At 37.5% G+C, this 14,408-nt stretch overlaps 1 protein-coding gene across 1 annotated transcript in view; it reads left to right on the forward strand.

The window, feature by feature from the left end:
• Positions 1-14,408, forward strand: part of TRMT2B (tRNA methyltransferase 2 homolog B) — an 85,943-nt gene that overhangs the window by 24,790 nt on the left and 46,745 nt on the right. The window contains 1 exon segment of the mRNA XM_070044663.1: positions 8,654-8,936. Coding sequence (XP_069900764.1) covers positions 8,654-8,780 — 127 coding nt within the window. The 3' untranslated portion in view covers positions 8,781-8,936.

Below are 14,408 nucleotides of genomic sequence, written 5' to 3' on the forward strand. Positions count from 1 at the left end.
AAATGTTTTCTTCTTGTAATCTCTCTCTCTTTTTTACATAAATAACACAATTTCTTTGTAATATTGGAACAACATAGGTGGGTATAAAGTACAGATGAGGGAATTCCCTGGTGGTCCAGTGGTTAGGACTCTGCACTTTCACTGCTGAGGACCTGGGTTCAAGCCCTGGTCTTGGAATTAAGATCCCACAAGCTGTGTGGCACAGCCAAAATAAATAAATTAATAAATAAAGTACAGATGAAATACCTAGATGAAACAAATGAGAATTAAAAGGAAATAAATTGAGCTTTCAAGTCAGTGAGCTAGAAGAACAATAAAGCTAACGAAAACTGAAGGAAGAAATCAATAACATTTTAAAAATCCAGAAATTAATGAACTACAAAGGCAAGGCAGAAATAGAGACACAGAAATAGAGAACAAATGTATGGACACTAATGGGAAGTGGATGGGGGGATGAATTGGGAGAATGGGATTGACATATATACACTAATATTTATAAAATAGATAACTAATAAGAACCTTCTGTATAGCACAGGGAACTCCATTTTGCTGTACAGTAGAAACTAAGACAACATTGTAAAACAACTACACCCCAGTAAAAAAAAAAACAAAAACCTATAGACTCAACAAATAAACCAGAAGGTGTTATTGGAAGAAGAAAATAAAATAGATAAGTAAACCTAATCAAGAATATGAAGTCTTAAATGAGAAAAAGGAGCATAACTATAGATATGAAGAAATTTTTAAAAATATAAGAAAGTACTTTGTATAACTCCTTCCTAATACGTTTGAAAACCTAGATGAAATGGGACATTTCCCGGAAGAATGCAAATGGCTAATATTAATTCTAGAAGCTACAGTAAACCTAAACACACCAGTACCAAAGGGAAAAAATTGAGAAAGTTGTCAAAGAGCTGCTTCTACCCAAAATAAAATCATGAGGCCCGTATATTTTCACACTTATTTCCTTATCTTTTCCTGCATACTCTTCCAGTTGTCCTTTATTTTTATTTTCATTATACAGTTTAAAAATGTTTTTATATACATATCATGAAGGTGGCACCTCAAATCAATGGGGGAACAAATGAACTATTTAATAGATGATGGTGGACAACTGGGTAGCTAAGGCAAAAAAAAAAAAAAAAAAAAAAAAAAAGGTTGGATCTACATCTCATGTTGCAGACCAGGATAAATTATAGAAGAGTTAAGAGATTTAAGTGTAAACAGGGGAAATCATAAATGTACCCTAGGAAATCAGAGAATTTTTTTTATAATCTTGGAGTGCAGAAGCCCTTTCTAACTATGAAAATTCAGAAGACATATAATAAAAGGTTGTTAAATTTGGCTACATAAAACAAAACTTCCTTCATTACACCATACACAGAAATGAATTCAAAATGGATTATAGAAGTAAATGTAAGAGCTTGAAACATGGGAGTAAATCTTTGTGAACTTGGGTTAGGCAAAGCCTTCATACATATAACATCAAAGACCCAAGGAACAGCTACAAGAAAGTGTGTGTGTGTGTGTGTGTGTGTGTGTGTGTGTAATTGAACATCATCAAAGTTAAAAAAAACTTTTTGTGCTGCAAATGATACCATCAAGAAAGTGAAAAGATGAAAAGACAACCCACAGAATGGGAGAAAAGATTTGAAAATCATTTACCTGATAAGGGACTGGTATCCAGAAGCCAGACACAAAAGGCCACTTATTCCGTTTATAGGAAAATGTCCAGACTAGGCAAATCTCTAGAGACAGACAGTAGATTTATGGTTGTCTAGGGCTTAGGGTGGGGGGTTTCAGGAGAAATGGGGAGTGACTGCTAAGGAGTTAATGAAAATATTCCAAAATTGATTGTTGTGATAGATGCATAATCCTGTGAATATACTAAAAACCACTGAACTGAATAAGTGGTTGAGCTGTGAATGATATTGCAATAGAACAGTTTTAAAAATCAATAACTTGCATGATAAAAAACACCAAAAGCAAAGAGAGGAAACAATGTACAAACTGGAAAAAAATTTGCAGTTCATATTACAAACTTTTTTCCTTAATTTATTAACAAACTCCTGGAAATCAGTAAGAAAAACAACAGCGCAAAAGAAGAATGAATGCAAGATATAAAAAGAGAACATAAATGTGTATGAACCATGAAAGGATGCTCAGTCTCTTCCATTATAGTGGAAATGCAGATTAAAAGTACCCTGAGATACCACTTTTTGTATCTCAGGTTGGCAAAAGTTCCAAAGTTTGATAATGCACTGTTGGCAATACTATGGGGAAACATGAATTCTAAAAAGTTACTGGTCAGAGTGTAAATTGGCACTATCCCATGGAAGGAAATTTAGCAATATAGATTAAGATCATAAATGTATATATACCTTTTGACCCAGTAATTCCATTCCTGAGGCTTTATCCTACAAATATACTGACACGCATGTAAAATGACATGCATTGATTGATTGATTGATTGCAATATTGTAACAGCAAATGATGAGATGTCCTAAAAGTCCATCAGTGAGGAACTAGTTAAATCAAATATGTACATCCATACAATGGAATACCATGCTGCTATAAAAAAGAATGAAGATGTTCTCTGTTTACTGATACGGAAAGATCTCTAAGGTACGTTATTTTCTGTTAACAACTTTATTGAGATATAACTCACATATCATAAAATTCAACCTTAATTAAAATGTACAATTCAAAGGTTTTTGGTACATTCTCAGACTTGTGCAGCCATCACTACTGTCTAATTGTGAACACTTTCATCGCTCCAAAAGAAACCCTGCACTTCTCACCTGTCACTTCCCATTTTTTCCCAACCCCCTGGCCCTAGGCAACCACTAATCGACCTTATGTCTGTATGGATTTGCCTATTCTGCAGAATTCATACAAGTGAAGTTCTTTGCAAATGTGGTCCTTCACATCTGGCTTCTTTCTCTTAGCATGATGTTTGTAAGGTTCGTCTGTGTTGTAGCATGTAGCAGTACTTCATTCCTTTTTGTGGCTGAATAATATTCCATTCTATGGATATATACCACATTTATTCACTCATCAGTTGATGGACACTTAGGTTGTTTCCACCTTTTGGCTCTTATGAATAATGTTGCTATGAACATTCATGTGCTAGTTTTTGTGGGGACATATGTTTTCATTTCTCTTGGGTAGATACCTAGTAGTGTAATTACTGGGTCGTATGGTACCTATTTTAACCTTTTGAGGAACTGCCAGACTATTTCCAAAGCAGCCTCCCATCTTAAATTCCCTCCAGCGGTATATGAGTGTTCCAATTTCTCTACGTCTTTGTTAACTCTACTGTCGTCTTTTTTATTATACACATCCTAATGGGTGAGAAGTGGTACCTCCTTGTGTTTTTGATTGCATTTCCCCATGGTTAATGATGTTGAACATTTTTTCATATGTTTATTGGCCATTTATATATATATATATATATATATATATATATCTTTTTTTTTTTTTTTCGGTACGCGGGCCTCTCACTGTTGTGGCCTCTCCCGTTGTGGAGCACAGGCTCCAGATGTGCAGGCTCAGCGGCCATGGCTCACGGGCCCAGCCGCTCCACGGCATGTGGAATCTTCCCGGACCAGGGCACGAACCTGTGTCCCCTGCATCGGTAGGCGGACTCTCAACCACTGCACCACCAGGGAAGCCCTATATATATCTTCTTTGGAGACCTGTCTATTTAGATCTTTTGCCCATTTTTCAGTTGGGTCATCTTTTTATTATTGAGTTTTAAGAATTCTTTTAAAATTCTAGATATAAGTTCCTTATCAGATATATGATTTACAGAAATTTTCTTTTCTGTGGGTTGTCTGTTCACTTTCTTGACATTATCCTTTGAAGCACAAGATTATTTAATTGTGGTGATGTCCAGTCTGTTTTTTCTTTTGTGGCTTGTGATTTTGGTTCTGAATAGAAATAGCAAGGTATGCAGAATTGTTGATATAATGATAGCTATCTTTGTAAAAACGGACAAAAGGTGAAGAGAATATTGATTTGTATTTGCTGTATATGCATACAGAAACTGGTAAGTTTTATAAGAAACTGATTAGTAGAAAAAAATTAAGAAAAAAAAAGAATTTCCCTGGTGGTTCAGTGGTTAAGTCTCTGTGCTTCCACTGCAGAGGGCACCAGTTCGATTCCTGGTCGGGGAACTAAGGTCCTACATACTGCGATGTGCGGCCCAAAAAAACAAAAATAAAAACAAAAAACTGATAATAGTAGTTATCTATGGTGGGGGAAAACTGCAGGGATGGGAGTCAGAGGTGTGGAGAAACTTCACTATATACCTTTATATGTTTCACTTTTGAATAAAATGAAAATATTTATTTTGCAAAACAATAGATTAAAAAATGCAACGATTAAGAGTAAGCCTAGGATTCTGCTAACACTCAGACTGAGTAAAACAATAAACATGGCCTCAGAAAGGCAAGAAAAAGTTACTTTGAAAAGACAGTGTGTGCATATGGTAGGAAAAAAAAACAGTACATAAGAGTGCATGTGCATGCAGTGAATAATGAGTCTTCTTATTCCTGGCTCCTAGTCCTTCAGATGTCACCACTCTTCCTAGTTTCTTGTGTAGCCTACCAGATATATTCTGTGTGTGTGTGTGTGTACATCGCTCTTTCTTTTGTAAACAGATAGAAACAGACTATAAACACTGTTCTGCTGGACCTAGAGATTATCGTATTAAGTGAAATAAGTCAAAGCCAAAAAAATCATATGATGTCACTTATATGTGGAACCTAAAAAAGTGATATATAAACAAACTTATTTACAAAACAGAAATAGACTCACAGATGTAGAAAACAAACTTATGGTTACCAAAGGGGATAGCGGTGGTGGTGGGGGAGATAAATTAGGAGTTTGGAATTAACGTATACACACTACTGTGTATAGAGTAGGTAAACAACAAGGACCTACTGAATAGCACAGGGAACTATACTCAGTATCTTGTAATAACCTATAATGGAAAAGAATTTTTAAAAAATATATATATGTATGTATAACTAAATCACTTTGCTGTACACCTGAAACTAACACAACATTGTATATGAACTATACTTCAATTTAAAAAATTTTTAAAAACTCACTATTCTGCACCATGCTTGTCACTTAACAGTAGATTTTGGAGATTGTTCTACAATGATGTAGGATCTGCATCAGTACTTAAAGGTCTACTTAATTTTTAAAATAGGCTGTATAGTTTTAACTTACATAAATATATAATTTAACTTGTCCCTTTGAAGGGACATTCATCCTAATGAATTTTGAGGTTGTTTCTACTCTATTGTTACCACAGTGTTGCAGTGAATGTCCTTGTACATATATCTTTGTGTATTTTTGCAATGACTATGTATATGTGATGAATAAGTGTATGTGATAGTATATTTATTAGATAAATCCCTGATGTGGAATTGCTGGGTTAAAGGATATATGCTCTTAACGTTTTCATGTATTTTCTAACAGAGCTCTAGAATCAACTTATCAAAAATATTCTTTTGGGCTTGTGATTGGAATTTATTGATTCCAATTAATTTAAGGAGAATTGAAATCTTTTACAGTATTTTTTCTATACAGGTATGTGACCTATCTCTTCAATTACTCTAGGCTTATGGAATTCTCTAAATATAAACACGTATTTTTTTCCCAATACAGGTCTTTTTTCTTAAGATTAATACAAGATATTGTAAAGTTTTTATTGCTTTTATGACAGGGACCTTTTTCATGATATTTTCTAACTCGTTATTGCTGATTTTGTGTCAAGCTACCTATTCTTTTATTTGTTTTACAGGTTTTCCAGTTGATTCTCTTTCATTTTCTTGGTAGCTGGCCATATGATCACCATATAAAAGCAGTTTTGTCTCTCTCCTTCTAATACTTTTTTTTTCTTATTACATTGGATAAGAAGATGTTCCAGTGTAGGAGTGATAGTGAATATCTTGTCTTGTTCCTTATTTGAATAGGACAGTTCTATTTAAACGACTGAGTGTTAGCCAGGGAAACAAGAACTCATCTGGTTTGTTGGTTTGAGTGTAAATTAGTACAACCTTTTTTAACAAGGTTTAAAAAGGTTTAGTCATACATATCTTAGGGCCTTAAAAACATACAGGCCCTTCAACTCAGCAGTTCTTCTAAATAACTAAAAATGTAAGCAAAGATATAACTATAAGAATATTCATGAAGGGACTTTTTGAAATAGCAAAAGGTTAGAAACAGCTTACATTTCCAATAGCAAGGAATTAGATAAATAAGCTACATTACATTTATTTAATGAAATACCATATAGCCAATAAAAGTGAGGTAACTACATATAGTGGAGAGATGCTCATGATGTGTTATTATGTGAAGAAGCTGTTGTAAAACAGTGTGTATAGTATGTACAGTATGACTCCACTTTAAGAAACCAATTTAAATGTACATATTTGGAAAGATATATCCTGAAAAGTTAGAAGCATGTATTCTTCTCTGAATGGTGAGTTTATAGGTGAATTTTTGTTCTCATTTTTACTTGACTTCCTGTGATAAGGGAAAAAGTAATTTGCTTAGGAAGTTTTCAGTAGAATAATTCAGTAATATATATATTAATAACCTATTGTGTGTAAATCATACAGAAAAGTGTATGACTCAGGCCCCTTGCTCCATTCACCATTGAACCCCTACTCTGTGTCACACACTGAGAACACAGAGATGAATAATAAGCAGTTTTTGCCTCATTTCTAGCCTCAAAAAGATTATATACTCCCATGAGGAAGATGGTTTAAAAAACCCAGGTAGTTACATTAAATGTGATAGCTGTGGGAACACAGAGGAAGGGCTTAAATTTTAAGGAATTGTGTTCCTGTAGTTTCTCCTTGGTTTATCAAACTGAATATTTTTTCTTTGAATTTTTGAATTTTATTTTATTTATTTTTTTATACAGCAGGTTCTTATTAGTTATCATTTGCCTTATGTATTGAGGTGCTTCTATGTTGGGTGCGTATATATTTATAATTGTTACATCTTCTTCTTGGATTGATCTCTTGATCATTATGTAGTGTCCTTCCTTGTCTCTTGTAACATTCTTTATTTTAAAGTATTTTATCTGATATGAGTATTGCTACTCCAGCTTTCTTTTGATTTCCATTTGCATGGAATATCTTTTTTCCATCCCCTCACTTTCAGTCTGTATGTGTCCCTAGGTCTGAAGTGGGTCTCTTGTAGACAGCATATATATGGGTCTTGTTTTTGTATCCATTCAGCGAGCCTGTGTCTTTTTTTTTTTTTTTTTTGCGGTACGCGGGCCTCTCACTGTTGTGGCCTCTCCCGTTGCGGAGCACAGGCTCCAGACGCACAGGCTCAGCGGCCATGGCTCACGGGCCTAGCCGCTCTGCGGCATGTGGGATCCTCCCGGACCAGGGCACGAACCCGTGTCCCCTGCATCGGCAGGCGGACTCTCAACCACTGCACCACCAGGGAAGCCCGAGCCTGTGTCTTTTGGTTGGAGCATTTAATCCATTCACATTTAAGGTAATTATAAATATGTAAGTTCCTGTTACCATTTTCTTAATTGTTTTGGGTTTGTTTTTGTAGGTCCTTTTCTTCTCTTGTGTTTCCCGCCTAGAGAAGTTCCTTTAGCATTTGTTGTAGAGCTCGTTTGGTGGTGCTGAATTCTCTTAGCTTTTGCTTGTCTGTAAAGCTTTTGATTTCTCCATCAAATCTGAAGGAGATCCTTGCTAGGTAGAGTAATCTTGGTTGTAGGTTCTTCCCTTTCATCACTTTAAATGTGTCATACCACTCCCTTCTGACTTGTAGAGTTTCTGCTGAGAAATCAGCTGTTAACCTTATGGGAGTTCCCTTGTATGTTATTTGTCGTTTTTCCCTTGTTGCTTTCAATACTTTCTTTGTCTTTAATTTTTGCCAATTTGATTACTATGTGTCTTGGCGTGTTTCTTCTTGGGTTTATCCAGTATGGGACTCTCTGCACTTCCTGGACTTGGGTGGCTATTTCCTTTTCCATATTAGGGAAGTTTTTGACTGTAATCTCTTCAAATATTTTCTCAGGTTCTGTCTCTCTCTCTCTCTTCTCCTTCTGGGACCTGTATAATGCGAATGTTGTTGTGTTTAATGTTGTCCCAGAGGTCTCTTAGGCTGTCTTCATTTCTTTTCATTCTTTATTCTGTTCCACAGCAGTGAATTCCACCATTCTGTCTTCCAGGTTACTTATCCATTCTTCTGCCTCAGTTATTCTATTGATTCCTTCTAGTGTATTTTTCGTTTCAGTTATTGTATTGTTCATCTCTGTTTAGGTGTTTGTTCTTTAATTCTTGTAGGTCTTTGTTAAACATTTCTTGCATCTTCTCAATCTTTGCCTTCATTCTTTTTCCGAGGTCCTGGGTCATCTTCACTATCATTATTCTGAATTCTTTTTCTGGAAGGTTGCCTATCTCCACTTCATTTAGTTGTTTTTCTGGGGGTTTATCTTGTTCCTTCATCTGATACTTAGCCCTCTGCCTTTTCATCTTGTCTATCTTTCTGTGAATGTGGTTTTCATTCCACAGGCTGCAGGATTGTAGTTCTTCTTGCTTCTGCTGTCTGCCCTCTGGTGGATTAGGCTATCTCAAACTGATATTATGATTTCTTTCTACAGGTTGTGCTGTCCTCCAAACTCTGCCAAGAAGCTCCTTGGCGAGCCTTTCGTCCTAAGACAAGCTGTGCCTGTGGATCTGTTCCCCCACACCCCGCACTGTGAGCTGGTGCTTCTCTTCACTCAATAAGCAGCCTCCTACAAGCCTGCAGGTTCTTTGTTAAGGCTGAAGTGTCAGTAACTTCCAGGTCTAGCATATTGCTACATCGCTGACCCTGAGAGCATTACCGAGGAAACCAATCTTTGGACCCTGAGCAGGAAGAATATAGTGGACCTCCTACCTGAGGTAGATTTATAACCTTAGTTTTCACGTTTGCTGCCTCTCTTGCGTGTTTGCCTGGTTGTGACTACTCCTTAGCCCTGGATCTGGACTGTTCCTTCTTTTTGCTGTCAGTCTATCATGGCTCCCTTGATCCTAGTTTACAGTCTGTCTCCTCTGTCTAGCTCTGCCTGTGGTGGAGTGACAACTGAGCTTTTTTCCACATCTGGTCATAATTTCACATTGACTCGGGTTTCTGTATTTGCCTGGAGATTTTACTAGATGTGTTCTGCATTCATGAGGTAGCCAAGGATTAGAACTAGAAACAAGTCTAGCTTTTTTAAAAAGCAGAGTAAGCTATGAAATGATTGCAGAGTGACTGTGTGATCTCAGTAGAGATTCATTACTTTGGGTTTTCTAGGCTTTGAGGCTTCCAGAACAGCTTTTAAAAATGTGGTTTCCCTTAGGAGCAATACCACCAATTAGCTCTCACCTGTGGAGGGAGAAGTGGTTGTAGTAGAGACCCTATGGGAAAGGAGAGCTTCAAAGAAGAAACTGAATACCTATAATTGGGCTGTGTAGTATGGGTATTGAAACTGACGTTCTCTAGTCATGATTTCTTCAACTCCGGAGTTGTTCTTGGATATGTGCCCAACAATTAAATTATGTTTTGAATCTTAACAGACTAAGGACGTGTAACTTAGTGAGCACTGTCTGATTTACAAACTGATATCAGGTCAGCTAGTGTTTTTAATTTTTCTCAATCCTAAATACCTCTAGAGAAGCCCCTTTCTCAGAAAAATATGGCTCTTAAAGCTACTATATAAATATCCATATAAAAAATATTAGAAGGAAATAATCTAAAATGACAAAAAATGTTTATTAATGGTAGTCAGATAAGTTTTATTCCCATTTCCCTATTTTTCATTTTATGTAAATAATATATATTTGTATATTACATACATTATGTTTCCATTTCCCTAGTTTATTTTATATAAATAATATTATTTTTGTAGCTGAAAAACCTTAATGTAAAACATAAATGAAAAGTGACTTTTATTTTCTCCTCCTTTGTTGCCTATATCTGTAAATGGCAATCCCATCTATTAGTTATGTAAACCGGAAGTTGGAGTTATCTTTCTCATTCTCATATCCAACTGCCGACAAGGTGGATTCCACCTGGATATCTTCTAGGTACTCTGAAATCAACATATCTAATGTTGCATGCTTCACATCTTTCCCCCAAACCTGTTCTTGCTCCTATATTTCCAATCTTTTTTTTTACATCTTTATTGGAGTATAATTGCTTTACAATGCTGTGTTAGTTTCTGCTTTCAAAGTGAATCTGTTATACATATACATATGTCCCCATATCTCTTCCCTCTTGCATCTCCCTCCCTCCCACCCTCCCTATCCCATCCCTCCAGGTGGTCACAAAGCACCGAGCTGATCTCCCTGTGCTATGCGGCTGCTTCCGACTAACTCTATTTTGGTAGTGTATATATGTCCATGCCACTCTCTCACTTTCTCCCAGCTTACCCTTCCCCCTCCCCACATCCTCAAGTCCATTCTATAGTAGGTCTGCATCTTTATTCCATCTTGCCCCTAGGTTCTTCTGACCAGTTTCTTCCTTTCTTTTTTTTTTTTTTTTTTTTAGATTCCATATATATGTGTTAGCATACAGTATTTGTCTTTCTCTTTCTGACTGACTTCACTCTGTATGACAGACTCCAATCTACTTGGTCACTCAAGCCAGAAGCCTGGGAATTATATCTGAGTCCTTCTTTTCCCATACCCTCTGCCCACATGCAGTGTATCACCAAGTCTCCATCCCTACAAGTTACCATCATCTCTCACCAGATTATTTACTGAAAGGGCCATGTTCTTAACTTGTGCTGCTGTCTTCATTCTTGCCCCCATCCATTCTGTTCTCTACAGCCACAGTGAGTTTTCTAAAATGCCAGTCTCATTGTGTTTCTCTGGTGCTTGAAATCTGTCTGTTATGGGCTCCTTCTTGCCTTTAAAATTAAGTCTCAGATTCTTCATGAAGCCTCAAAGCCCCTTCATAATCTGGGTAGCCTCATTTTTCTATACACATTGAGTTCCTTTCCTTGAAAAAGATAATTTTTTTCCATTCTGGTCCTTTCTCATTCTGTTTCCTCAGCTGGGAATGTGCTTTTTTCTTTTGGCTAACTCGACTCATTTTTCTATTTTTAACTTAGCTATCCCCTGAGGAATATCTGATGAATAAATATAGGATTAGCTGTAGGTAATCAGCTTCCAGGTAATTCTGTTAGTGTTACACCTTGTAAGTAAGATGATCTTAGAATTATGCTTTCGTCACTTCTATAATGAAAAGTTTTAGGCATACAAGAAAGTTGAAAGAATAATACAATGAACACCAGTATACCCACCGCCAGGATTCAACAAATGTTAACATTTTGCCATATTTGCTTTATCTGTGTGTGTATCTATTCTTTGATAAACCATTTGAAAGTAAGTGGTAGACACCATGGCACTTCACCTTTAAACGTCTCAGCATCCATCTTCTAAGTGTAAGGACATTTTTCTACATAACCATAATACCGTAAGCCCAGCCAAAAAAGAAATTACCAGTACCTCAGTGATCTTTGCTAGTGTTATCCATTATCTAGTACAGTGCTTCCCAACGTGTGGTCTGCAAACTGCTTGATGGTTCAGAGGGAGATAAGGAGCTTGTACCAGAGTGTGTATCAGTGCACCACATCCTTCATTGAGGAAGTTTTCTTACCAAAAATATGTCAGCCAGATTAAATAGTATGATTAGTGACCTGGTTCATTTACATCTGTGGGCTAGCTGAGTAGTACGGCTCTATATTTAGATTTCCCCAGCTGTCCCCTGAAGTCTTTTATGGCCAGTTCACATGTTGCATTTGAGTGTGGTCTCTCTTTAGTGTCTTTTAATCTAGAACAGTCTCCCCACTTTTTGTTAATCACTGACTTTTAGAGACCAGGTCTGCCCCACTTATGAATCTTTCTGACTGTTGTGTGTGTGCCCAACCGTCCTAGTTTTCCTGGGACTCTCCTGGTTTAACACTGATCCTGCATCCTGGACAGTCCTCAGTCCTGGGTAAACCAGGATGGTTTGTTTTCTTATGATGGTGTTTAGCTTTCCCTTCCAGCACCTGAGTTTCCTGTAAACTGGAAGTTGTTAGGTCCAGAGGCTTGATTAGATTCAGTTTTGATAAGTATGCTTCATAAATAATGCTGTGTACTTCATGTAGCATCCCATCCAGTGGTACATAATGGCAGTTGTCCACTCTTAGTAAAGGTGATGGTTAAGGTGGTGGCCCTCAGAACTCTCCATGTAATTTTAATTTTCTCTTCCTAATTAGCAAGAAATCTGGGGTGTTACTTTGGTACCATGTGACTGTCCTGTTCCCCAATAACCTCTCACCTAAAATTTCAGCATCCATCAATTCCTGTTTCCTCACTCAGTAATTTGTTTTTCTAATTTTTAAAATGTATTTCCTGACTTTGTGATTTAATCAGGGGTTGCAAGATGGTGATTTCCTAATTCTATCATCCAGTCTATGTTTCTTAGCTGGCATTCTTCTGTAAAGATGAGCTTTTTCTCATCTATAGGATATGAACCAAAAAGATCATGTAAAGGCCTAATTCTTTTCCCTCGAATACCAATTTTCAGAGCAAGTTGTTGTAATAGTTACTTCCAATAGTAGAGAAGTAGTTTTACTTATTGTTTTGGAAGTCACTTAATTCAATGTTTTTCTTAATGTAAATTCAGTGCTTTACATTCAGTTCAGCATTTTCTTTGTAATGCTCAAATTTTCTCCAGTTTGGCCAGTGGGAGTCCCTTTAGTCCTTTTGACATGCTTCCATGAGTCTTTGAGCACTTCCTTAGATTCTGACAGAAAATTCCTAGGCTCACCATACATTTCTCTGCCCTAGTCCTGGAATCAGGTGTTTCCAAGGAGCCCTGGTTCCTTTTAGTGGAGGATGGATGCTGGATGTTAGAAGCAAAATCTAATAGTACTGGGCTTCCCTGGTGGCGCAGTGGTTGAGAGTCCGCCTGCCGATGCAGGGGACACGGGTTCGTGTCCCGGTCCGGGAAGATCCCACATGCCGCGGAGCGGCTGGGCCCGTGAGCCATGGCCGCTGAGCCTGCGCGTCCAGAGCCTGTGCTCCGCAAGGGGAGAGGCCACCACAGTGAGAGGCCCGCGTACAGAAAAAATTAAAAAATCTAATAGTACTGTATTCCAATCTGTGAGCTGTAAAACATTACCACAGTGACCAACTGTCCCGATTTACTCTGAATCTGGAACTTTCGGTGCTAAAACCAGGAGCGTCCTAAGCAAACCAGGACAACAAGTTGGTCACCCTAAATTGGTCACATTGTTTTTTTAATTATTATTTTTAATTTTATTGAAGTACAGTTGATTTACAATCCCCATTGTTAATACACAGTAATGATTAAGGAAGAATAGTGGAAATTGGGATTGGGACATCTGGACCAGTAGTAGCTAAAGTAGCTATAAATTCTCAGGAAATTTAAGGGTTTATACTAAATGATCTCTTCCAGCTGTAAAATATCTAGGTCTAGGGCAGTGGATCACAAGCCTCAGTGCACATTTGTATCACCTTTAAAAACGCTGATCCCTGGGCCTCAGACATTACAATTTAATTGGTTTAGGGAGGGGCTCAGACATCAGTATTTTTTAAATGCCCACCAGTGATTCTCATGTGCAGCCAAGGCTGAGAACCAGTGGTCCACGGGGAGCTCTACCTTTCAAAGTGTGGTCCCTGGACCAACAGCATTGGCATCACCTAGGAGCCTGTTAGAAATGCAGACTTTCAGGTTCCACCCTAACTGGATCAGAACCTCTGAGGGTGAGACCCAGCTATGTGTGTTTTATTTAATGTGCCCTCCAGGTGACTCTGATGCACACTCAAGTTTGAGAACCACTGGTTTAGAGTGACAGTTCTCAGCCTTGGTTGTGTCAACTGAAATAAAAACGCATAACTTGAGAGCTGTGAGTTCAGTTTTATTTGGGGACTTAACTGAGGACTAAAGCCCGGGAGACAGCCTATCAGAGAGCTCTGAGGAACTGCTCCAAAGAGGTAAGGGGGGAGGTCAGCATGTATGTGATTTTGGCGAAGGGGATATGTGCAACCAAGCACACATCCTGGTAGAAGGTTGCTGCTAGTCACGAGGCACAGACATCTTAGCTAATGATTTTAGTGCTTTTCTAAGTATGGGAAGATGCAAGAATCTGGGTTCATAAAAATTTTTCCTGAAAATGTTGTAACTGAGGGCTTGTTCTGCCTGTTTTCCCAGAGCAGAGTGCCTCATTCTTGATCTTCGCTCTGCATTCCTTTCAGGGTGTACTGTAGGTAGAACTGGATGGTGGGCAATATTCTCTGTTTTACAGTTGCAACATTAGAATCACCTGGGGACCTTTTTTTTAGCATTTTTAAGCAATTTTTACTTTTAAAAGTATT

This window comes from Globicephala melas, chromosome X (assembly GCF_963455315.2).
Source record: "Globicephala melas chromosome X, mGloMel1.2, whole genome shotgun sequence".
Lineage (NCBI taxonomy): Eukaryota > Metazoa > Chordata > Mammalia > Artiodactyla > Delphinidae > Globicephala > Globicephala melas.